Source organism: Theobroma umbraticum, unplaced genomic scaffold, assembly GCF_002168275.2.
Source record: "Theobroma umbraticum cultivar Fairchild unplaced genomic scaffold, ASM216827v3 scaffold_147.0, whole genome shotgun sequence".
Lineage (NCBI taxonomy): Eukaryota > Viridiplantae > Streptophyta > Magnoliopsida > Malvales > Malvaceae > Theobroma > Theobroma umbraticum.
The window spans coordinates 2,114,323-2,136,468 of record NW_018397259.1 but is presented as its reverse complement, the minus strand read 5'-3'; the positions used below and the strand labels follow the sequence as shown (position 1 = coordinate 2,136,468).

The window sequence follows — 22,146 nt, the reverse complement described above, 5'->3', positions numbered from 1 at the left end:
AAAATTGAAATTGAAACAGTGAAAAGGAAGATTGATAAACCTCTCGGAAAACCCAGCTTCTCTAGGAAGGTTCACTCTCTCTCTCAACAGTAGCTATAACAAAGAAGTAACAATGGCGATGGAGGGAGAAAAGAAGAAGAAATCATCTCCAATCTCTCTACAACAATTCATCTCCACCATGACCCCTTTAATTGATTTGGAGAAGGTTCTCTCTTTGATTCTTTCTCTGTGCATATATATATATAATTATCTTTACATTTTTCCATTGATTCTTAATAAAAAAAAGAATTATTGAATGCGTCTGATATCAATTGTATGTCATTATTATCTCAAACCAAGAAATGGGCGTTTCTCTAAATCACCTTTCAATCATCAAATAGCACCGAAGTGAAGAAATTTTCATACATGAATGCTGAGACGCTGTTCTAGCATTCCTGAATTGGTGATTTAGATGTAACAGATAATATTTTTGATATTTCTATTAGTTGATTATTTTTCATTGCAAACTTTTGAAATGAAATTTTTGTTTATGTGCTTCAGGAAGCTGAGATATCGGCTTCTATCAGTTCTGGAGCATCAAGAAATTTGGATACTGCTCAAAAGAGAGGCTCCACAATTCTAAATTTGAAGTGTGTAGATGCTCAGGTTGTATTATTTTCTTAGCTTTTTAGATGGTCTTTGTACTGCTTTTAATTAGCATTGTTTGGTGTTTATGAAGAATAGAAGGCAGGGGAAAAGGGAACCAAATTTTTGGTTTTGTTTAAAGGAACAAGCTCAAAATTAAGTATTACTAATAACTTTGGGTTTCTTGTAATTCATTCTGCTTTTCATTTTGCAAATAGACAGGGCTAATGGGGAAATCTCTACTTGAGTTCCAATCCACCAAAGGAGATGTTCTTCCTGCTCACAAGGTAAGGATTCTCAAAGTAGTAGAGCTTGCAAATTTTGGGTTTTCAGGTGCTACATTTGTTCTTCCATAATACTGGTCTACTGTAGACTAGATCGTGAATTGTAGTGAGGAAAGCATTTTTTTTAGTTAATTATTCTTTGCTTTTCAGTGTAAGATTTTCTTAGTAATTTTTGAAATTGCAATACCTTGTAAGGTTTTTTAATTGTTTCTATTATATGCATGACACTCTTTTGGTTTTCTTTGAGCCTTCTATAATGCTGGATTCTAACAGTTTCTAACAGTTATTTGGCTTACTTCACTATTGGAGTAATGTTGTCAAAAACATGACTTTGGCTCAAAATGCTCTAATTTATTTACTTAAAAGCATTGAAATAAGTAATTGATGTAAATGAGAAATGGCATAGATTTACCTGCATTAGTTGATGGTTGATTAAACTTCTAACACAAAGTAAAAACTGTAAAGATGACCTAGCTTATTTTCATGTTCCAGTTAAGAGAAACTTGCATAAATTATCTGTTAGCTGGTGCTACTTGCAAATGATTACTAATAGATGTCCCATTTATTGACAATAAAGGGGCAAGTATATTTATTTCTTGTTTTGAAATGCATGTTTGTTTCTTTATATGACCTTATGTTTTTCCCCCCTTGTGATGCAGCTTGGAACCCATGATGTAGTTGTTCTAAAACCAAACAAGGCTGATATAGGTTCTTCTGCTCTTGGACAAGGTGTAGTTTACCGGTTGAAGGTATTGTGACTTTATTATTGATCGACTGTTGGGTGTTTACTTTATAGATTTTGCTGTTTGTAGTCATGCATGGTCCTCACTTAAATTCTTGCACCACTGATTTGTGTTCACATTAAACAGGATTCCTCAATTACTGTTGCTTTTGACGACGTCCCAGAAGATGGTTTAAACAGTCCCTTGCGTCTCGAGAAAGTGGCAAATGAGGTTTGCTATTCAGAATTCTCAGTTGCTTCTAGGTTTTTCATGTTGGCTTCTGTTACTCTGTGTAGACAATAGTTTATTTATTTTTTATTATTAGGTGGACATGACCTTTCCATATGCATTTCAAATCACTTTTCATCTTTTTATGTTTTTTTAAAAGTTCATTGTGGTTGACCTCAGGAATCATCTAGAACAACTTTAATTTATAGTGTTCATTTTGACTATAAATGTCTAATCTTAAAGACAATGTCTAAACTAAATTGAAACTGTGGAATTAATATAAAATATAAAATATGGCAATTATTCTGGAATTGGTACTTTCATTACGTTGACTATGTTTTATAGATTTAAGCTTATCAGAAACAGAGCATTACACAAGTTAATTGCCTGTGCAGGTGACATATCGTAGGATGAAGGATGCCTTGATACAATTGAGTAAAGGTGTGCTGAAGGGACCTGCTGCAGATCTAGTTCCTGTATTGTTCGGAGAGAGACTGCCAACAGTATCAAAGAAGGGTGTCACATTCACCCCCTTTAACTCCAGCCTTGATCATTCTCAGGTGATGTACGGATTCACAGTGTTTTAGCTTTTCAAATAGCTTATTATTTCTTCCTTTGCCTTTGTTTTCTTTTTCCGCTTCTCTCTCTCTCTGGCTGGGAAGGGAATGGAGATGTTGTGGTTAAAAGCTATTTTAGTGGCACTATGAATATATTGGCATCAAAGTATATTTACATCCTAAAGCATTTGATGGTGTCCTTTTTTTTCCTTTGTCATGTATCATACTTTTTCTGTTTTCGTAATTTTGAGTAATAAAAAATTTATTCTGTCAGATTTTATTAAGTTCAATCAGCATGAAGTAAAAAAAAAAATAGTTATTGCCATGCTCTTCCTAATAGTAGCTTTAGAAGTATATGTACATCCTAAAGCATTTGATGGTTTCCTCTTATTTCCTCTGTCATGTGTCATTTGATGGTAACAAATCATCTTCCTTGGACGTTGATGTAAAGTATCTACAAACTATTATATAGTATTGTGACCATCACCATGCTTATAAACCCATATAACTGACATTCTTATGCAATATTTTTTGTAATATATCCAATTTATAGGTTTCATGGATCCTACATTCCTAGAAACTAAGGTTCTTTTTCCCTGCCGTAATTTATTTATTTTCCTTTTTATGGGTCAAGAAAGATGCCATTTTAAAGGCACTGTCATCAAAGGATGTATTTTTACTGCATGGGCCTCCTGGAACTGGAAAAACTACAACAGTTGTGGAAATTATCTTACAAGAAGTGAAGCGAGGATCAAAGATCCTCGCCTGTGCTGCTTCAAATATTGCTGTTGACAACATTGTTGAGCGACTTGCTCCTCACAGGTACACTGGGACTTAATATGTTGGGAAATGATACTTCTGCCTGAGCTAGTAAAGGAGACTTTCCTGGTTTACTTTTGTCTCTAACCTGCATGGTTTTCTCTTTGGGGACCTTATGCTGTTATGCATGCAAACGTACTAATGGTTTCTTGAGCGGAAAAGAACCATTTTTAATGCTTTCTGCGGTTCTGTTGAAGTTAACAGTTTTTGGCAGGTTTCATTTTCCATAATTTTTTCAATTGGTAGGATTTGTTTAGCTGAGTTACAAAAGGAATTCTTATACTGAATTGTCTGTGGTTGAATAAATTTTGTTAGAGTACTGAACACAGTAGAGCAATTGGTTGGTAGGCATTGAAACAACATGACTTAATTAATCCCAGGGAGTCCTCTTTTATCTAATAAAGCATTGTCAAATATATATATGCATGCTCATACTTGTGTTGGCTGTTTATTTAACTAAACTAGGTGCAAAGTTTCTTCACTCTTTCAGTTCTGGGAAAAGGTTCTTACTAATAAATAATAATAGCTATGAATGTTTTCAACCAAACAAGTCTTCCCAAACCCGCAAACTGTTGACAATTATGCTTTTATCTTTCTCAGGGAATCATAGTTAAGTAGTTAAATTAGCATGTAAGATGCTGTAAAGATATTTTGACCACTATTTGATGTACCAGTTATACTGCCTCAGTTTTATTTTCAGTTCCTTTCATATGATTACTGTTAACACTTAAAATGTAAGATCTTTTAAGATGGCTTAGTATTCCTCAATTTTGTTTCTGTTTCTTTTATCAGAGTCAAGCTGGTGAGACTGGGGCATCCTGCACGTTTACTACCTCAAGTTTTGGACAGTGCACTTGATGTGCAGGTAAGCCTTAGTTTTTGAAAGGGATAAGAACTAAAGTAGGAAATTTGAATGTATTTTTTAAATAAAATCACAAGAAATTTGTGTATTAATAATAGTTGGTTTCAGTTTCAGGCACATATCTGAATGCTATCCCAATCCAATTTATCACATATTTGTGTTACTGCTTTTACTATGGTTCTATGCTTTTGTTCATCTGTTGAAAGGATACCAAAAACGCTTCTGGGAAAATGATTTTAAGGATCTTTTGTCATTTGGTCATTCTTAATTTTTATAGGGAAGAAATATCCTACCACTATTCTATTTGCTGAGAAATGGATGCAGGTTTTGTACCGCCACTTTATCTGAGTGGCTATTCACAAAGTGTTTGATGTCATCTACTTCTGAATATGGTTACTTTGTTTTCTAAAACTTTTAGCCTTTTCAAGTGGATGCAAACTTTTCCTTTCTGCATGTGTTACTAGATTTGAGGTTATCTCTTGTTTAAATCAGAGGTGTGCTTATATATTTGGTTGTTTTTTCTGTTAGGTTCTACGAGGGGATAATAGCTCTCTTGCAAATGATATTCGAAAGGAAATGAAGGTATACGTATATGTTAGAATTTGAAGTCTCAGTTGTACAAACCCCCCCACCACGCGCGCACACACACACACACACAACAGAAAGAACTTTCAGATTGCTATAGTAAAATTAATCCACTGAAAAATGATGCTATACCTGTGAGCTTTGTCTAGCTATTAAGTTTTTTCATCTGAAATGATATGGTAATATATTATATCTGAATAGTTTACTATTGACATGAGCACATTTTTCTATAAAACATACCTGCATACTGAGTTCATTTTTGACATTACAACCTAATCTCTTGATTTGTTAAAGCAAGATGATTGTTTTATTGTTGTAAAACAGAAGGAATTTAGTTTTATTATATTCTTCAGCGTACTCCACTTCATTGCTTCAGGCACTAAATGGCAAATTATTGAAAACCAAAGACAGAAATACAAGGAGAGATATCCAGAAGGAGCTTAGGACTCTTTCAAAAGAAGAACGTAAAAGGCAGCAGCTTGCTGTGACTGATGTTATTAAGAATGCTGATGTCATATTGACAACGTTGACTGGTGCATTTTCTCGCAAACTAGACAACACTACATTTGATTTGGTTATAATTGATGAAGCTGCTCAGGCACTTGAGATAGCATGCTGGATGGCTCTACTAAAGGTAATAATTTATTGAACATAGATATGTGCATTCATATAAAAATGAAAACTGATATGAACTAACATTTTATACAGTTTAGATACATGCAGAAATATGTGTTTAAGAACTCGCTTTTTTACCTGCTTATTATACGTAGTTATTCTGCTGTGCTTAAAATATGGTTCTCAAAGACTTATAAATGTAAAACCTGCCTTCTTCTAGGCTCCAGGATGCATGTTTCTTCTTCAATGGTTTTAAATGAAAATTGATGTTTAAGATTCCATGGTAGAGCATCAACCTAGCATGTATAGCAACAACAAATTGCAATCCCAACTAAGGATCCACAATCATTGTTTTCAGGGTTCAAGATGTATACTTGCAGGTGACCATCTTCAGCTTCCTCCAACTATCCAGAGTGTTGAAGCTGAGAGGAAAGGGTTAGGAAGAACCCTCTTTGAACGCCTTGCAGATCTGTATGGAGATAAAGTCACATCCATGCTCACTGTCCAGTACCGCATGCATGAGCTTATTATGAACTGGTCATCTAAAGAGCTTTACAACAGCAAGGTTATAAGATTTTAGCTGTATTCTTGCTTACATATTCAAATTGTTGGCTAATAAATTCAAAATTAAAATCTTTTTCCTTTGGCTTTGGTGTGCTGAAGGGTAATGGCAGTTACATAATTATTGCAGATTGAAGCCCATCCAAGTGTTGCTGCACACATGCTCTTTGATCTTGAGAATGTTAAGAGGTTGTCTTCGACAGAACCCACCCTTCTTCTTATAGACATAGCTGGGTAAGCAGTTTATTGTTGATATTTGGTTAGGAGCTTGTGTGTTTTAGATTTGACTTCCTCTTCCTCTTCTGAACCAACTATTCTTCTTATAGACATAGCTGGGTAAGCAGCTTATTTTGGAAATTTGGTTAGCAGCATGTGTGTTTTAGATTTGACCTTTTGTTCTTCTTCTTTTTGACCGTTTTCTGGACAACTACAAGAAATGGAGTCACACCCTTTCATTTGTATTGTATTTAACCTACTTTTAGTGAAATAAATTGAATATTTGGTTTCTTAAAATTAACAAAAGTGAGACCAAATGTTGATTAAAGTTTTAAGATAAATGTGTGAAAATAAGGAATCAATTTGAATCTACCACAAGAAACATCTTAAATGACGTGGAAAGCATATATGACTAATTTGAATTTGCTACAGGTGCGATATGGAAGAGAAGAAGGATGAGGAAGAGAGCACATTGAACGAGGGTGAAGCCGAGGTTGCTATTTCACATGCGAAGAGACTTGTTCAGAGTGGAGTCCATGCTTCTGATATTGGAATTATTACTCCTTATGCTGCACAGGTATAAAAGATTTTGCCATGAAGTGGTCACTTGTCGCATTTCTGTGGGCTTCACAACTTGATTAAAACATTGAAAGACCGAATCACTCTACTGAACCTGTACCCTTTAATTCTATGTACAAACTCTTAAATCCATGGATGATTTTGCAGGTGGTCCTGCTGAAGACTTTGAAAAGCAATGAAGATAAGCTAAAGGACATGGAAATCTCAACTGTTGATGGTTTCCAAGGTCGGGAGAAGGAAGCAATTATTATTTCAATGGTTCGATCAAACTCAAAGAAAGAGGTATTGTAAGCATCTGTCATCATTGTTAATTGACTCCAGAATATATAGAAGTCTTGGTGTTAAAGTTATGATTTACGATATAGTTGACCTTCATATAATTCTCAAACCGTTTCAGGTTGGGTTTTTAAGTGACTGTAGGCGAATGAATGTGGCTGTGACACGAGCAAGAAGACAGTGTTGTCTTGTATGTGACACTGAAACAGTAAATAGTGATGGATTCTTAAAGCGACTGGTTGAGTATTTTGAGGAGCATGGTGAGTATCTAAGTGCTTCTGAGTACTGTAATGAATGAGTGAAGATCCCAGGGGAGCAGTAGTCTTATCACATTATGAGGGTATTTCAATCTGTTGGCTTTGGGTTGTCATTCTTTGAATCTCTTACTAGTATTTGGAGAAGAAAAAATTAGTATTCTTATGTTCTATACATTTATCTTGTCTATGTTTGTTATGTTTGCAAAATAAAAAATAAAGTGACCTGATAGAGACATCTTGATCGTCCCTGTTTTGTCTCATGCTAGTATCGAACAAGTTGAGCTTAGGTTGAATGACTGTTGTATGGACATCAGAATCTTGATAGATAATAACAAAGCACTTTTCCAGATTTAATGGTTTTGGGAAGTCATAGGCTTGCAGCTAGATCGGTTAGATATAGAAATCTTTGATTGTCACAAGAAGAATATGGTGTCGAATGATGCGCGCAAGCCAGTGATTTGGATTCTGGAGAAGATTTATAATTGGTGCTTGAACCTCCTCATTAACACATGGATATAAAGGAAAAGGTTATTTTTCATCATTTATGACAGAAATGTCTCAAGCCCCGCACAAAATTCTTCATCACAAAGCTTCCGCATTTTCAAAAATAGTGAATTTGACCTACAATGCATAGCCCGTGCGCTATTCACTTCCTTTCACTGGGTGCTATTGCTTGGCAGATTTATGAGCTACAGTTTTATTTGATGAGTGCCTAGATAACTTGATTTCCAGGTACTCTTAGTGTCTTAATTATTTATGCAGTATTATTTGATGAGTACTTAAGTACCTTGATGTCGAGGTACTGTATTAGTTTTTCCTATTGTCTTAATTAGTTGTTGATCCCGTAAATGAGCCCCACTAACTGCACTGTTTGACCACCTTAATCTTCTTCTACCAATGGTATGCTAGATGCTGAAACTTTTGATGGTATTAACTTATGGTCTCTGGGAATCCTCTACGAGTTTGAAAGAAAGCAGAGATGCAGAAAAGGAAACTAGTCCTATGTTGTGAAGGTGACTAAAGTAAACTCTACCAGTTCATATCACACATTGGTGGAAAACAACTTTCCCACCACTATAAATAAAATAATGAACTTCTACCTCCCTTCAGGTCGCAAGAATCCTCTTGCCATTAAACTCGATTGCCTCTCTTTCACTCTCTGGTTGTCACTCAAATTCCAAACTATTGTTTTGTATGATCTCTTCTGCCAGCAATGGATAGAAATGCATCTATATATCGAATATCATTACAACCTCAAAACAGTTCTAGAACTAGCATCAAATCTGTATCATAGCTCAGATGCCAACTGAAAAAGGATAACAATCTATAGAGAAGCTAGGTCCTTTCTTCCGACATTGACAAGTCTTCTTAGAAATTCCAAATAGAAGTAGGAAACGTAAGCTCTTCTTGAGTATCATGAACTTGGAAGCTGGCCTCTGCTCCTTGGTAATCAGCAACTCCATGCATCTCGATCATAGCATCCCAATTGAAGCTATTCTCTGCAAAGACAGCTACTTCATCATAATCTTTTATTGAAGAATCTGTTGCTGTTAAACTCTCTGTAGTTTCAGCTCCTTCAGACTGCTTTTCTTCTCTCAGTATTCCTAGTTGCTGAAGGAACTCATGTAGATCAATCTGTGGTTTATCCTCATAAGCTCCCGTCATTTTCTCTGATGAAATTTCAACATCCTTCTCCTTCATTTGAGGATCATCTGCGGGGGTTTCATCGTTTATAATCTGAATGTCAGTTTTTGATTCACAGGAAGATGAGCTAGAAGAACCAGTCTGATTTAAAACCCCATTCTTCTTAAGTTCTTGGAGCCTCTGATGAATAACATGAACACTAGGTTGAGCATTTATGTTAAGCAATCCACAAGAGGGAAACATTGAGATGAAGTTCTTGGAAGGAATCCATTTGAACTTCTGCAGTTTGTTTGGAGGATTGGAGTTGGGTTGAAGGTGTGGAAGATTGAGGTAAGCATCTGGACCATACAATCGCCTCGCAGCCTCATCATAGGCCATGGCAGCTTCTTCAGCTGTTGCAAAAGAACCCAACCAGAGTCTAGTTCTCTTCTTGGGTTCTCTTATTTCAGCCACCCACTTACCCCATGTTCTCTGCCTGACTCCACGGTATTGGCATGAAGCATTCTGGGGGCCGCCTTTGCCTCGAGTTGGGCCTTTCTTCCATGGCTTCAATGGAGATCTTCTGTAACTTTCCATGGTAGTTTTAGTAGTGGGGGAAAGAGGAAGTTGAGTGTGGAGTGAGGAGAGTGAGTGAAGTTGGAACTTTGGGAGTGAAGAGAAGTGGGTAGAAAGGCGCGGGATATGTAGGGAGTTGAAGTGTAGTTTGGTTTAAATGTTTTCACGTTCCATGCAAAGCCTTCATGCCCATGTCCATGTGACCGTTACTTAGTGTTAATCGGATTATTTTCAAATCCAATGGTTTTTATTATAATCAAATCTTTTCAAGTAGTAGTAACATGGATGTGCCATTTCCATGTCCAAAAAATGCACCATTCTTTAATTATGGATAGATCGATGACTATCATAGTTATAATAAAGAATAAATCTTTATAATATTCAATCGTGATTAACAAAAAAGAGTATTTGATTCAATGATAAATATATATATCTTTTATTCAACAAATTAAATTCAAATTTTTTTTTTATCATTTAAAAAATAATTAAAAATCCGACAAAACGAATGTCTAATAAATTTTTCTGAGTGTACTGTTAACATAACATTTGTTGGGTCATTAGCATTGTCAATTTCATCCCCTACCCCTGAAGAAGAAATCATTTTTCTTTGAAGCTCATTTTGCAATCTAAATGCAAAAGTCTGTACAGCACAAGGGTTAGAGAATCAACATCGAAAGAGTCAGTCTCAGTACTACTTCTAACTAAATTATCCACAAAGAACTAGCTTGATATTCCATGTAATCTTATCAAATACAATTTCTTTTTATTTGGGTACAATGAAATGTATGGATTTGAGTCAGTTTAGTTTATATAATTAAAAGTTGCATCATTACAATTCATAAGAAAATTACATTGAAAGTTACTGAAATAGGGAACTTATTGTCTCCTTAACCGAAAAAAAAAGAGAGGTTAAAACAATAGTGGTGATAATAGTAGTAACTCCTCCTCTGCTTCCTCCCTTAATGCCCTATAGCTTGAAACAGTAAGCAAACATTCTGCATCTTGTGGCAAACACTGTGAACAGCCAGACAAAATATGGGTAAGCTTGCCACCAAGAAAGTGAAAATGTGATAAGAATGCATTAAAACTGTCGTGGTGGTGACTAGAAAAATGGTCTTTTTTAATCTAAAGCTGCTTTATTGTTTGGAGTAATATAAAGGGCAGTAAATGCTGTGAGTAGTGTTTTTGGTTTGGCAATCTCCCTCGGATTCTAGTAGTGAGATGTAAACATGAATTGAATTTTACCATGGAGGAAACCCACCTCACAACATTTTTCACTTTCACGAGCACCACTATTTTTCACATGTTGTTTCCTGCCATCCACGACCTGATTCCCGGGACTCCCTTCACCTTTTTCCCATGCCTTGCTTCCCTCCCTTCCTCTCTCTGCCAAGATGTTCTTATTCCTAACCCATCTCACGTGTTGAATTGGTATTGTTACTTGTATGCTAGTGGCTGCATGCATATGAAGGAATCTGGCCGACGCACATGGATGGTGATGATGGCATAACATTATCATCACTCTTATTACAAAGGGTTCCAAATTAAATAATTATTGGTTTTTGACATTACATGTGGATACATCAAAGGTTGCTTAATTATCTTATGCATGCATGAAATCTTGTGCTAACCACAAGCTCAAGAGCCAGGATGAATAAAACATTGTTGATGAAATTTGATAGCTTCAATGTATTAATCTGTTGAAGAATTAAAAAAAAAAATGGCGTTACCCAATTAATATCCTGGTTACCATATGCAAATCCCTTTTTTTTTTTATTTTAATTTTATTCGTCGATTGCCAATATTCTCTTGCTTTTTACATTGGTCTTAAATACATGCCAACCACATATAAGCTTAAAAATAAGCATTAAGAACCACTACCCAACAACCACCAAAGATAAAACAGCAAAGGTTAATGGAAACTAGCTTACTATTAACAATATATGTAGCTTACTATTAACAATATATATACAAACATCATTCAAAATATTAGCTTCCACCAAAGACAAACAGGCATATCACATGGACAAAAACAAAAAGGAGGGGAAAACCCGCCACTCCCAACTTGCTAACTACTGCTATACACTTGCCTTAATACGGTATATGATTACAACAATACTAGGAAGCCCAACACCCAGCTCCTTCCTTCAAACTGATACAGAGAGAGATACCTTAACCGAGAAGATAAGCTTCAGGAAGCAGAGCAAAACAAAACGACCTAACTCCATATGCAAAACCATTGGGCCGTGAGCCTGTTACATCACTTCATTTACATCTAGAGCCTACCTTTGCACATGTTTCTCCATTTATCTTTGAGGTCTACCGTAGTCCTACCACTCAGAAAAACAGAAGTACCCATGTCCAAAATCTTCTTCCATGGAACAGTTCCACCATGACTCGCATATTTCTCAACTTCCCTCTGAAAATATAGCAGCAATTTTTTCAAGAACTGTAGGAAAATGAAATTCATAGCCAGCTAAAATCTTAGAAAAACTATAATTTGAGAGGAAAGATATGAAACAAGAAGCAATTCGTTCCAGAAATCATGAGTCACAGATTAAAAGCCACAGGCTCGGAAAATCTACATGTTAATATTGAGCCTGCTGGATTCATAAAATCTTCATCAGGCCCATATGATACTGGAGGCATATAGAAAATAAACATTCAGGAAGCACATTTCTGAAACCAAAATTCCAAACACAAGGATTAGACAAGAAGATGATTTATAATTTATATAACTTCTACAAGTCATTTATGACAGAATAATTACACTGAGCATCTCTTCCTCATCTTTTGTCCATGGAAGTTTCTTCCTCCTCAACTGTGGAATTGGAGGGAATGTGCTGCAAATAAGAATTACATTAAATTTAAATATCAATGAAATCAAAGGCTCCCTCATTTCTTCCAGAACAACTATTCATGTTCCACAAAAGGAATAAAATTGATGGCCAAAGCATGTTAGAGATTTTAAAAAGATGCTTTACAATGTCAAATCAAAATATTTGAGCTTAAATATGGCATTAATGTTACAGGAATAACAAGAATATCAATTTACATGAAGGGAACTTACCACTTTGTCTCACGTTTTCTCAACCTTGTGGAGTAACTAGATATTATAAACTTATCGTTTGCAGCAGTAGAAGATTCTTCTCCATCACTGTTGGAAGCACAGACAGGCTTCTGAGGTGGATTAGTAATCTGAGGCTGTACAGCTTCCTTCACAATTTTTCCTCCAACTTCTACCTGATTTGCCAGGATGGTTTTAGTGTTTTCACCAGCTGGATTATCATTACTGCACTTACAGTTATCTGGTAGTTGGTCCTGTTGGTGTTCATGCTCTCTCATGGATCGTTGCCCATGGACCAATTTTTCTTGCTCTTCATTTTTTGCACCTTGAACACTTACTGCCCCATGCATAAACTTCTCTTCCACACACAGTTTGTTACCATGTAGACATGATGCAGAAGGTCCACATTTAACTTCCCTTTTTTGACTAATGAATTTGTGTTTCCTCTCTCCCAGATTTCCATTCATCTGAATTCCAACAGGGTCCTCATCTACATTCAAACTTAGATGACTCTTAAGCTTCCACTGTTGCTCAGTAAGGTTTTTTGAACAATGCTCCAAAAATGCATCTAGCTCCTTCCTTGCCAAGGAGGTCTTGTCCTTAGCTTCTAAATACTTCATGATGGAAACAGAACATGCACAGAACGGGCAATAAAAGTTACCTTTATCATCAAATCTAGCAGGGGAACCCAAACAGCTCTCATGAACCACAAGTGGGCAACCACTAGAACTGCAGACCAACATGTGTCCATTTTTGTTACACTTTACACAAAAATTTTGTTCTGTCCAGCCAGATTTCCCTAGAGGATCTTGACTTGCCATGCACTGTGAACTCAAGAAAAGACTCTTATTCAAGGCAATATTAAACCTCTCATCCACATATTCACACATTTGTTCCGCACAAGGATGCTCCATGTCAGCTTTGGCCTCATCAGGTTCAATATTTTGCTGCAATCCATCAGCAGAGGTCGAATTCAGGGAATATAATGGAAAACCTTGATCGAAATTTTCACTAGCATCACCACCAGGACTCTTTTCCAGCACACCATTTTCAACATGATTGGATTCATCCATCACAACATTTTGGGAAGGCCTATATCCATATTTTTGCTCACCCATTTTATCTGCATTTTGAGCATTCTCCATCTGATTGTCCTGCAATTCTACATGACCAACAGCATCACTCTGCCCAACTGTCCTTGAGACCACAAGCACATCTTGATCACCCTCACCTGCTTGAGAATCCTTTCTCAAGTTATGACCTTCTATTTCAGTAACTTTTATTATCTTTCCAGACTCATCCAACTGCTCATCACCATGCAAGGGAATTGGAATCTTTTCAACAGACTGAATAGTACAAGTGGCATCCTGCTTGCACTTCTTTGCATTTACCGGAAAATCATTATGCATACCATCCTGGTTACAACTGACTAGTCCCACTAAATTTCCAGCAACCAAGTCACTTTTACACCTCTTAATGGGGATTAAATTTCTTTCAAGCAACCCATCTTGCAACACTTCATTATCATGTTCATGAGTTTGAGGAATCAAGTTATCCTCTCGATTACCATTTTCATCATCACTATCATCAAGCCTCCATGTAGGTGTATTTTCATCACCATCAAGGACAGGAGTTTCCTCCAAAATTGAATCTTTCAGCTGTTTCAAAGAAGGGTCAATAAGAGATGATAAATAAAAAAATAAATAAGAACATGAGCACAAAAAGATGAATGAAGATTGACAACCCATTATGCCATCATTGCAACAGGAACAATGAAATAAGAAACTCCTCTTTTACCTGTTCTAATGCACATTTTGGTAGGGAGGCTCTTTTATGCATACTGAAAGGGTGAACATCCCATCTCAACAGCTCTGGTCCAGCCTTTCTCAGATTTGAAAGTGAGACCTGATAAAGAAAGATACTTATAACTCACTGTGTACATTTCAGCTTGCAAGCTCTTATGAAAGGTTAAAAAGAGTTTAATTTCTTTCTCAGCAAGCAAAATTCATAAAGCCATGCTGAAACTAGAATGAATGTTCCATATTTTACCTCCTGCACTATGTGTTTGAGCACATCTTCACAGCTTGCCGAAAGATCAAAGACAACTCTTGAATCAGGAGGAGCAACATCTCTGAGACCATTGTTAGGACCAAATAACTCCTCCAGACATCTTAAAGCAATCATTTCTCTTGTATTTTTCCCTAAATCATCTGGTAATACTGGAGCTGCTTCAATCAAACCTAAAAGAAGAGAGAAATAGTAAAACACTGTAAAGTAAGTACGGTCAACGTAAATCAAGAGTGAGCGCAATTTGTCCCTACCACGGATGATAGAAATATCTATCTGGCGGAAGCTTGATAGGTACTCAATGATCCAAAGCCATGGAAGGCTTGGACCAGAAGAAGACATGCCAAGCATCCGGCCTATTTCATCCATTAGAATGCTTGAGTTCAAGAGCCAGCACTCGATATAGCTATTATAAAATTATGAGTTTTGTAAGTTTGAACACTATTTAAAAACGGAAAATTTCACTGCATACTAAGCATTAAAAAACAATAATATCCACATTAAAAAAAAAAAAACACTAAATGATGGCATCATTCAACCACCAGGAATCACTGTTTGTAACTCCATTGGGCTTATCCTACAATGTCATCCGCAGAAATGAGCTATGAAACTTAAATTTCGTAAGAAATAAAACAAGAACTTTGCAACAAATGAAACGTTATTAACTGATTATTGAAATATGAACAAATTATCTCAGCTATGAATAGTAAGTGCATTGATCTCAAGAAAAATACTTCAATAAAACAAAACTGGAGTAAAAGCTTAACGCTCGTGAATTAAGTGAAAAGAGTACGCATTCGAAGTCAAATCTACATTTTAAAAAATCCCATTGTCCCTTGGACTAAGAAATGTATATAAACCCTAATAATATACCACATTAAAAACATAAAAATATCAGATGAAAACTTAATTGGGAGAGAGAGAGAGAGAGAAAGAGAGAGAACAAACAAAACAGAGCGAAAAAAGCTTTAATTTAAAATACGAAAATGATTATTTTTATCTCATATTCATAAATTTTAGCCATTTCTTTGTTACTAAAAATTACCGACAAATTAAAAATGAAAAAGAAATCAAAGTTGGGTTAGAACACACAGAGTAAAGTGATCAAGTGAACCAAACAAAACCCTAACTTGTTTAAAGAATAAACAAAAAGAAGGGACTGGGAAGAGAAACTTAATACCTTGGAAACCGCTCCAAATATTTGAACGAATTTCACAAAACAGAAATGAGAAACATTCAAGTGTTTCCCAAAGGTTCTTTCATGGAAGAAAAAGGAAATGCTTTACACTTTATTGCTGGTTTTTTAATTTATATTTTCTTTAATGGGGAAAAAAGGGTAGAGCGGGAAAACAGAGGTGAGTAGACACTAGACAGAGCGTGCTGAGTAAGCTTACTTGGCTACTCTGATTAAGACAATATTTTTGCTTCCCAAAACTGTTGGGCTTTTAAATTTTACCAAGTCCCCTTTTTTGTCCCATTTTCCTATGAATTTCCAAGGTGTGAAGGTTGAAACAATTTGATATTGACACTAATGTCTGATTTAAATATTTTTAGATGAGATAAATTCCATTTTTTTCTTATTTTTCTGTTTTTAAAATCTGTAAATATCCGTAAAATTATACTTTCAACGTAATACCGGAATATGAGCAGTGATTGCTGCAAAGAGAAGGAAAACCATTTCAAGAAGCCAAGCCATTGTCTTTTACGATTTTGCTATAAATTGCTTTAGTTCTTATCTTATTATCTTTCAAATTAAATGCCTAGACCTATACCAAATTCAAATATCTCTTTTGGCGATGATATTCACTCACGGCATAAGAAGTTTGGCTGGATTTTAAACCATGTTTGGTATTGTTAGGATTAAAGTTGAAAAAATGTATGAAAATAGAGAGTTAAAGAGTAGTTAAACACTGAACAGACAGAAAGAAAATTCATGTATGGATCCACTTTTGCTCTTGTTGATATAAAGGAGAAGTTGGTATTTATGGGTTTGAGGGAAAAAGTCAAAAAACTAACTTAATCTCTAGCAAAAAGAACAAAAAATAATAATAATTTGTTGTCATCCATTTTCCACCAATCTCTTCTAGACCTCAAAATTAATGCTCACACTTGAACTTATCTGCAAATCATTTAAAACAACAACAGTAAACAAAATTGTTAAAAGGGTCCCAAAAGGAAAATACAAGTGATAACCGCAAACAGATTAAGGACGTCAAGAATTTTCCCTGCAGCCTCTTGAATTTGACCAATGAACCCAGTAACCCACAGTAATGAATTTGACCAAGTACAACGACTTTTGTGTTTACTAGGTGCCACAAAGATGACAAGTATTTTCCCTTGAGCTTCTTCAATTCCACCAATGAACCCACTAGCCCAACGTAATGAAAACCATGTTGTAAAATGCAATAGTAGTTGCTTCTGCGTTTGTTTTGTTTCGCCTTAAAATCCAAGGATTTCCGAGATTAAGCAGAGATGGAAAGGGCTCAGCCTCCCCTCTCTACTTATTCGCTTTGTCTCTTCTGAAGGGAGAAACAAATACATACAATAAAGTTCGTCTGTCCCATGAATTCGGGGTTACAAAGAAAGATAAATAAACGGCATGCCCAATCAGATCACCAATAACCCTTTGTTTGTCTGGCAAAAGCCATAAAACAGCCAAAAGGAGAAGAAAAAGAAAAAGATTTTCTGAGCACCGATAGCCAGTCCAGCAATGGCATAACTTTTTCCAAAATCAGATTAATTGGGGTATGGTCCTGCCTTCCATAACCATAATTAATGCAATAAATTACTGACACAAATAAAAGCAATCTGTGGTATAATATAGTAGTCATTCGATTAACCCATAAAAAAGAAAAACATTTGCTTCATTCACGACAAAAACAACAAAAAATACACAACCCATTAAAAAAGATAACAAATTTATCAGAAATTTTTGGGTTTTTAAGAGAAACCCAATGCCTGAATAATCCCAGGTTATTCGTGTACCAAACCGTATCACCTCCATCTCCCAAAAATCCAAATTTCATAACACGAAGGATAGAATAAGATTAAAAAAAATAGATTTTCTGGCAAGGAAATGTACAGAGAGGATTAAAAAGGAAAAAAAAAAGAAGAAAGAAAACAAAAAAGAGAAATCTACCTAGACAAGTGAAAAATGGACTGGAAGATCCGGGAAAGACCGAGGCGGATACGAGGATAAACCCTGAGTGTGTACAAGGCTGTCTGTCGGAGCATATCTTCGACGGCCTCGACGAATAGATTGAGGCTCCGAACTGGCGGCACGTAAAGGGTCAAAGGCACCGCCGAGAACGCCATCGCAAAAAACAGTTGCAGCATTTTGCAAATCTTTGTTTTTCCACTTTGAAGAACGAAAACGAGAGGAGGAATCTGGTGAGGTGGGGAGCTTGACTAGTAGTTGTTATGGGTGTTGGGCGGCACTAATAGATGAATTCTTTATTGTTTTATATTAATATTACTTTATTATGGACTGGTAGCCAGGTGTCATCGACTTAACTGTATTCATTTTAAGTCAATGTATTTATTAATAAGAACCAATTCCTACGTGCACATGCTTTGCAAGTTAAAATATTCATCACTTATTTCCTTAAAACAATACTCCTTGTTTTTGGATTTGAGGTGTACAATTCTTTTCAGTTCTTTTGTTTTTTTTTTTACCTTCCAAAAAAAAAATGAAAATTACTCAATACATCACCTTGTTTTTTCCATTTAAATTTTGATGTGATAATTTTATTTCTAAGTGGTCCACAATTTATTCATAATGTTCTAATCGATTTAGCTTGAAGGTAATAATATAATAAATTTATTTATTTATTTCTTACAAGGAGGTTTTTTTTTTAAAAAAAAAGTGTACTAAGTGTCAGTTTTTTTAATGAACAAGATTATATCACTCGCAACTTGACTTTACAATTGTTTAATATAATCATAAATTGTGTAGAGTTCATTAAATATTACTATATGAAGTTTGTGTTTATTATGATTAGATAATTGTAACATGGTTATAAAAATAATTATGGGTGATATATTCGCTTTATTAACTATGTTTCCATGTTATTACATTGCCTCTTGGATTTAGTAAACTTTATCTTTTATGTCCTAGAATTTTAAATCAAAAGTATTAAGTTGGAGTTATTGAAAATGTAAAATTTTTTGTTATAATTAGAATTATGTTGATTGGTTTTATTGGATAAAAGCAGTGGTCTTTTTTTTTTTCTATAGATAGTTGGTTTAATTTATTTATAACCCTGTGAGCATTTGATGAATTAGATATAATACTAAAAAATTATTATTATCCTATGCTTTAATGTTGATAAAATTTTTAAAATTTATAAATTTTATCAACAGGTTTGAATAATTGATACATGTTTATTCATGTGATTTACGACATTTTAATTATTTTTTATTTATGAGATGTGTAATTTTCCTGAAAGGATTGATCAAATTAAATTGGTGTAGTTTGGACATAGCCTGTCACGCTATGTACATGTATTTTCTTTGTCATAATTAAGTACCAGAAAACAATTAATGAATCTTTATGCATAAGCATAAATTACATGAGAAGTGAGATTTTGTTTATCAATGAAAGTCAAACAATGTTAAATTAAAAAAAAAATCACTGTTAGATTTGATTAAATGGGTGTGCTTGTAATTTAGTGTAATAGTTAACGTTATATATGTAAATTAGCAATATACTACTTTACTATTTTGCTTGTAGCTATAAATACTGAGAGGTAGTTTTCTCTCTCGTGATCTCATGCAATGCAAAATACTGCAAGATTTTTCCAATTACTCCTCAATTCATCCAATTTTAGTTTTCAAATTTCATTTCCAATATGGTATTAAAGCATATCTTCAAGATATCATTTGATTTACCTTCTTGATTTCGTTCGTTTTGCTTCCTTGATTTGGTTACTAACTTGGTTTTCGATTCGGTTGGTATTTCTCTCTATTTGTTTATGTTCTTGCTGAGATTTTCTTGTATCTCAATTGAGATTCTTAATTGTTTGATTCATTTTTTTATTGAAAATCGGATGGCAAATTTCTTTGGATCTAAGCATGTGTTTTCTCCGATGTAGGATCCCTAATCCCTATTTTACGTCCTCCACTAAAATCACTAGAAGAAAAAAGATTTGAACTCTATATATTCTTTAGACAGAAAATCATATACTAATTAATGAATCAAATGTTTGAATGTCACTCAAGTCATCATAATTTAGTGGTGATAAATTCAAAACTTATTGCCAACAATTATACAAGTCAATCATATTCTTCAGATTTTATTGATGGATCTATTGAGGAACCGAATATTCTGATGAGCTTTTCATGGCTTCTATGAGGTGTAAAAACCTCATAGTAGCGTGACTTTTGGAGTCTTATCTCTCCTTCAATTGCGACAATTATATTATACACCAACTAAACAGTACAGATTTGAGAGACTTTAAAGAAACATTTTGCTCAACCAAATGACTCTAGCAGTTGTAATATTCAATTTACTCTTTCCAATATAGCTCAAGGTACTCGAACTATGGATTTTTATTTTATTGAATTAAATGTCATTTAGGAAGAACTTACAAATTTTAGACCATTGCCTCCTTGTGATTATGGAGAGTCTAATCCAAAATGTTTCCAGAAGTATATTGATCAGCCAACGAAGGACAATGCCTTCCAAGTTTTTGAATGGTTTGAATGAATCTTAAACTACTTTAAGATCTCAAATATTGCTAATGAAGCCTTTCCCAAGCTTGGATGAAGCATGTAATCTAATAATTAGGAAGGAAACATGGGAACTTTCATCTGTAGTCCCAGTCGTTTGTTGAAAGCTTAACTATAGCAAGTTTCAGTGATAAAAGGAAAAAGTTTGAACCTGATATTGTTTGTACTTGTTGTGGTAAGACAAGGCATGCTACGGAAAATTGTTACAAATTTATTAGTTTCTCTCATGACTTTAAAGTTACCAAAAATAAAAATCCTCCTAAAAAGATAGTCCCTTCAGTCCACAATATTATGATGAATACTCACGTTGTTGAATAAGAAGATTTTGATGGTGTTTTGTCTTATATGTCTTTTACAAAGATTCAGTATCAGAAATTAATGTTGTTAACCAATGAAGATCATGTTGACTCTGGTGATAAACTACCTTTTTCAACCAATAATGATATGAATGCTCAACAACTCAAGCTTTTCAATTGTGAATTCATCAATGGCAGGTATAATAGTTAAACCTTTTTGTTTGAATTCCTTTCATGATTTATATGAGAGATCATTAAATAATGATCTAAAATTAATTTAAATTACTGAATTGTTGATTTGGGCCACAATCATATAAAAGAATGTTTCGGGTTCTAGAGCTAGTTGTAGAGGAAAAAACAAGGTGAAGAATTCAACTGAGTATGTGAAGCTTAAAAAGACTTGTTTTGTGAATAGAAGAAAACGAAGGATAAGGAAAGAAGTTAAGGAATTGCATGAACAACATAATTTGTTAAAACACATTCTTGATGCAGGACTAATCTTTAATTCTAACATTGCACACTAGAACTTAGTGATTGTTAAAATGGTTGAAAATACCTATAGGGTCACCATGAAACTTAGTATAGTATTCAGTAAGAGTAGAGAAGGATTGATTAATGATTATGTTGAATAGGTAATGGAATATGGCAGAAAATAGTTACAAGTTTGTTAAGTTCTTGTTTGTGTGTGTGTTTTATTTTTCTCATTAACCTAGTGTCTTGGAATGTTAGAGGTCTTAATAGCAATGAGAAGAGGAGAATGGTTAAGAATGTCATTAGAAATGAAAGGTATTTGGTTGTTTTTATTCAAGAAACAAAATTGAAAAAGCTTAGAAGTAACTTTTTTGAGAATTTATAGTTTATCGGCAACATTCAAAGAAAGGGTGTTTAAGCTAATGGAGCATAAAGGGGTCTCATTTTGATGTGGCAGGATGATTTTTTCAAGTTGAATTATACTGTTAAAAGGAAACATGGTATTCTACCAGTAGGACAATTGGTTTAAGGTAATAGGGGATGTGGGCTAGGCAATATTTACGCCCTTACAAGGGAATGGGAGAGACAAGAAGTTTGGTTGTTTCTTTATGACTTCGTGAAGTCTTTTGGTGTGCCATGGATTCTTGGGAAGGACTTCAATACTATTAGAAATGAGGATGAACGTTAGAGAGTGTCAATATGTCTAATTCTTGCTTCCAATTTTCATGTTTTATTGAGGATTAAATTTAGTTGATCTTCCTTTGTTGGAAGAGAAATTTACATGGGGAAATAATAGAAAGGTTCCCATTTTTAGTCATTTAGATATGTTTCTTTTGGATTTTGAAATTCCGTTGTGGTATCATAATCTTAGTCAAATTTGCAAACCTTACTCTTTATCGGACCATAATCCTATTGTATTTTGCGAGGTTAGCTTTGATTAGAGTCCGAAACTAGTTAAATCTTTAATCATTTGATGGAGGAGATTAACTTTTATCCAATATTTAAAAAAGCATGGGAGAATGTGGGTGATATACTTTAGGTTAGATCAATTTGGCCGGTAATATTTATAAAATGATTCCAGTGATGCTGAACAGTAAGTTGAAGGGGTGATGGCTAAGATTGTTGGTCTAA

At 34.7% G+C, this 22,146-nt stretch overlaps 3 protein-coding genes across 8 annotated transcripts; 1 reads left to right on the top strand and 2 right to left on the bottom strand.

The window, feature by feature from the left end:
• Positions 1-6: 6 nt before the first annotated feature.
• LOC110415091 (DNA-binding protein) lies at positions 7-7,420 on the top strand. Of its 2 annotated transcripts, XM_021426577.1 has the most exons (15): positions 7-205; positions 541-645; positions 843-911; positions 1,568-1,657; positions 1,778-1,861; positions 2,254-2,418; positions 3,050-3,237; positions 4,027-4,099; positions 4,625-4,678; positions 5,058-5,315; positions 5,655-5,861; positions 5,988-6,091; positions 6,506-6,650; positions 6,800-6,934; positions 7,050-7,420. In XM_021426577.1, the coding sequence occupies exons 1-15, from the start codon at positions 113-115 to the stop codon at positions 7,224-7,226; spliced, it is 1,947 nt and encodes a 648-aa protein (XP_021282252.1). In that variant the 5' UTR covers positions 7-112; the 3' UTR covers positions 7,227-7,420. The 2 variants fall into 2 exon arrangements, with proteins under 2 accessions (XP_021282252.1, XP_021282253.1); XM_021426578.2 differs by lacking the exon at positions 7-205 and having other exon boundaries at positions 847-911.
• Positions 7,421-8,553: 1,133 nt separating this feature from the next.
• LOC110415826 (Integrase-type DNA-binding superfamily protein) lies at positions 8,554-9,405 on the bottom strand. The gene is made up of 2 exons (XM_089783409.1): positions 8,946-9,405; positions 8,554-8,897 (listed from the first exon to the last, which is right to left on the bottom strand). The coding sequence occupies exons 1-2, from the start codon at positions 9,403-9,405 to the stop codon at positions 8,554-8,556; spliced, it is 804 nt and encodes a 267-aa protein (XP_089639535.1).
• A 1,798-nt stretch (positions 9,406-11,203) lies between these two features.
• On the bottom strand, positions 11,204-17,946 carry LOC110415361 (uncharacterized). Of its 5 annotated transcripts, XR_002445092.1 has the most exons (8): positions 17,658-17,946; positions 14,773-14,924; positions 14,501-14,691; positions 14,249-14,356; positions 12,455-14,109; positions 12,155-12,227; positions 11,970-12,063; positions 11,665-11,803 (listed from the first exon to the last, which is right to left on the bottom strand). XR_002445092.1 is itself a non-coding variant. In XM_021426986.2 (7 exons), the coding sequence occupies exons 1-7, from the start codon at positions 17,852-17,854 to the stop codon at positions 11,660-11,662; spliced, it is 2,520 nt and encodes an 839-aa protein (XP_021282661.1). In that variant the 5' UTR covers positions 17,855-17,946; the 3' UTR covers positions 11,204-11,659. The 5 variants fall into 5 exon arrangements, 4 of the variants coding, with proteins under 4 accessions (XP_021282661.1, XP_021282663.1, XP_021282664.1 ...); XM_021426986.2 differs by lacking the exon at positions 11,970-12,063 and having other exon boundaries at positions 11,204-11,803; XM_021426988.2 differs by lacking the exons at positions 11,970-12,063; positions 17,658-17,946 and adding an exon at positions 15,699-16,197 and having other exon boundaries at positions 11,204-11,803.
• Between the last annotated feature and the right edge of the window lie 4,200 nt (positions 17,947-22,146).

Excerpts from the sequence above, each read along its gene's own strand:
- LOC110415091 (XM_021426577.1), top strand. The coding sequence starts at position 113 with ATGGCGATGGAGGGAGAAAAGAAGAAGAAATCATCTCCAATCTCTCTA. Across the intron at positions 912-1,567 it reads ATGTTCTTCCTGCTCACAAG|CTTGGAACCCATGATGTAGT; the intron begins GTAAGGATTCTC and ends CTTGTGATGCAG. Across the intron at positions 5,316-5,654 it reads GCTGGATGGCTCTACTAAAG|GGTTCAAGATGTATACTTGC; the intron begins GTAATAATTTAT and ends CATTGTTTTCAG.
- LOC110415826 (XM_089783409.1), bottom strand. The coding sequence starts at position 9,405 with ATGGAAAGTTACAGAAGATCTCCATTGAAGCCATGGAAGAAAGGCCCA. Across the intron at positions 8,898-8,945 it reads TTCTTCTAGCTCATCTTCCT|ATGATCCTCAAATGAAGGAG; the intron begins GTGAATCAAAAA and ends AAACCCCCGCAG.
- LOC110415361 (XM_021426986.2), bottom strand. The coding sequence starts at position 17,854 with ATGCTGCAACTGTTTTTTGCGATGGCGTTCTCGGCGGTGCCTTTGACC. Across the intron at positions 14,925-17,657 it reads TCCATTTTTCACTTGTCTAG|CTATATCGAGTGCTGGCTCT; the intron begins GTAGATTTCTCT and ends ATTTTATAATAG. Across the intron at positions 14,692-14,772 it reads AGATATTTCTATCATCCGTG|GTTTGATTGAAGCAGCTCCA; the intron begins GTAGGGACAAAT and ends CTCTTCTTTTAG.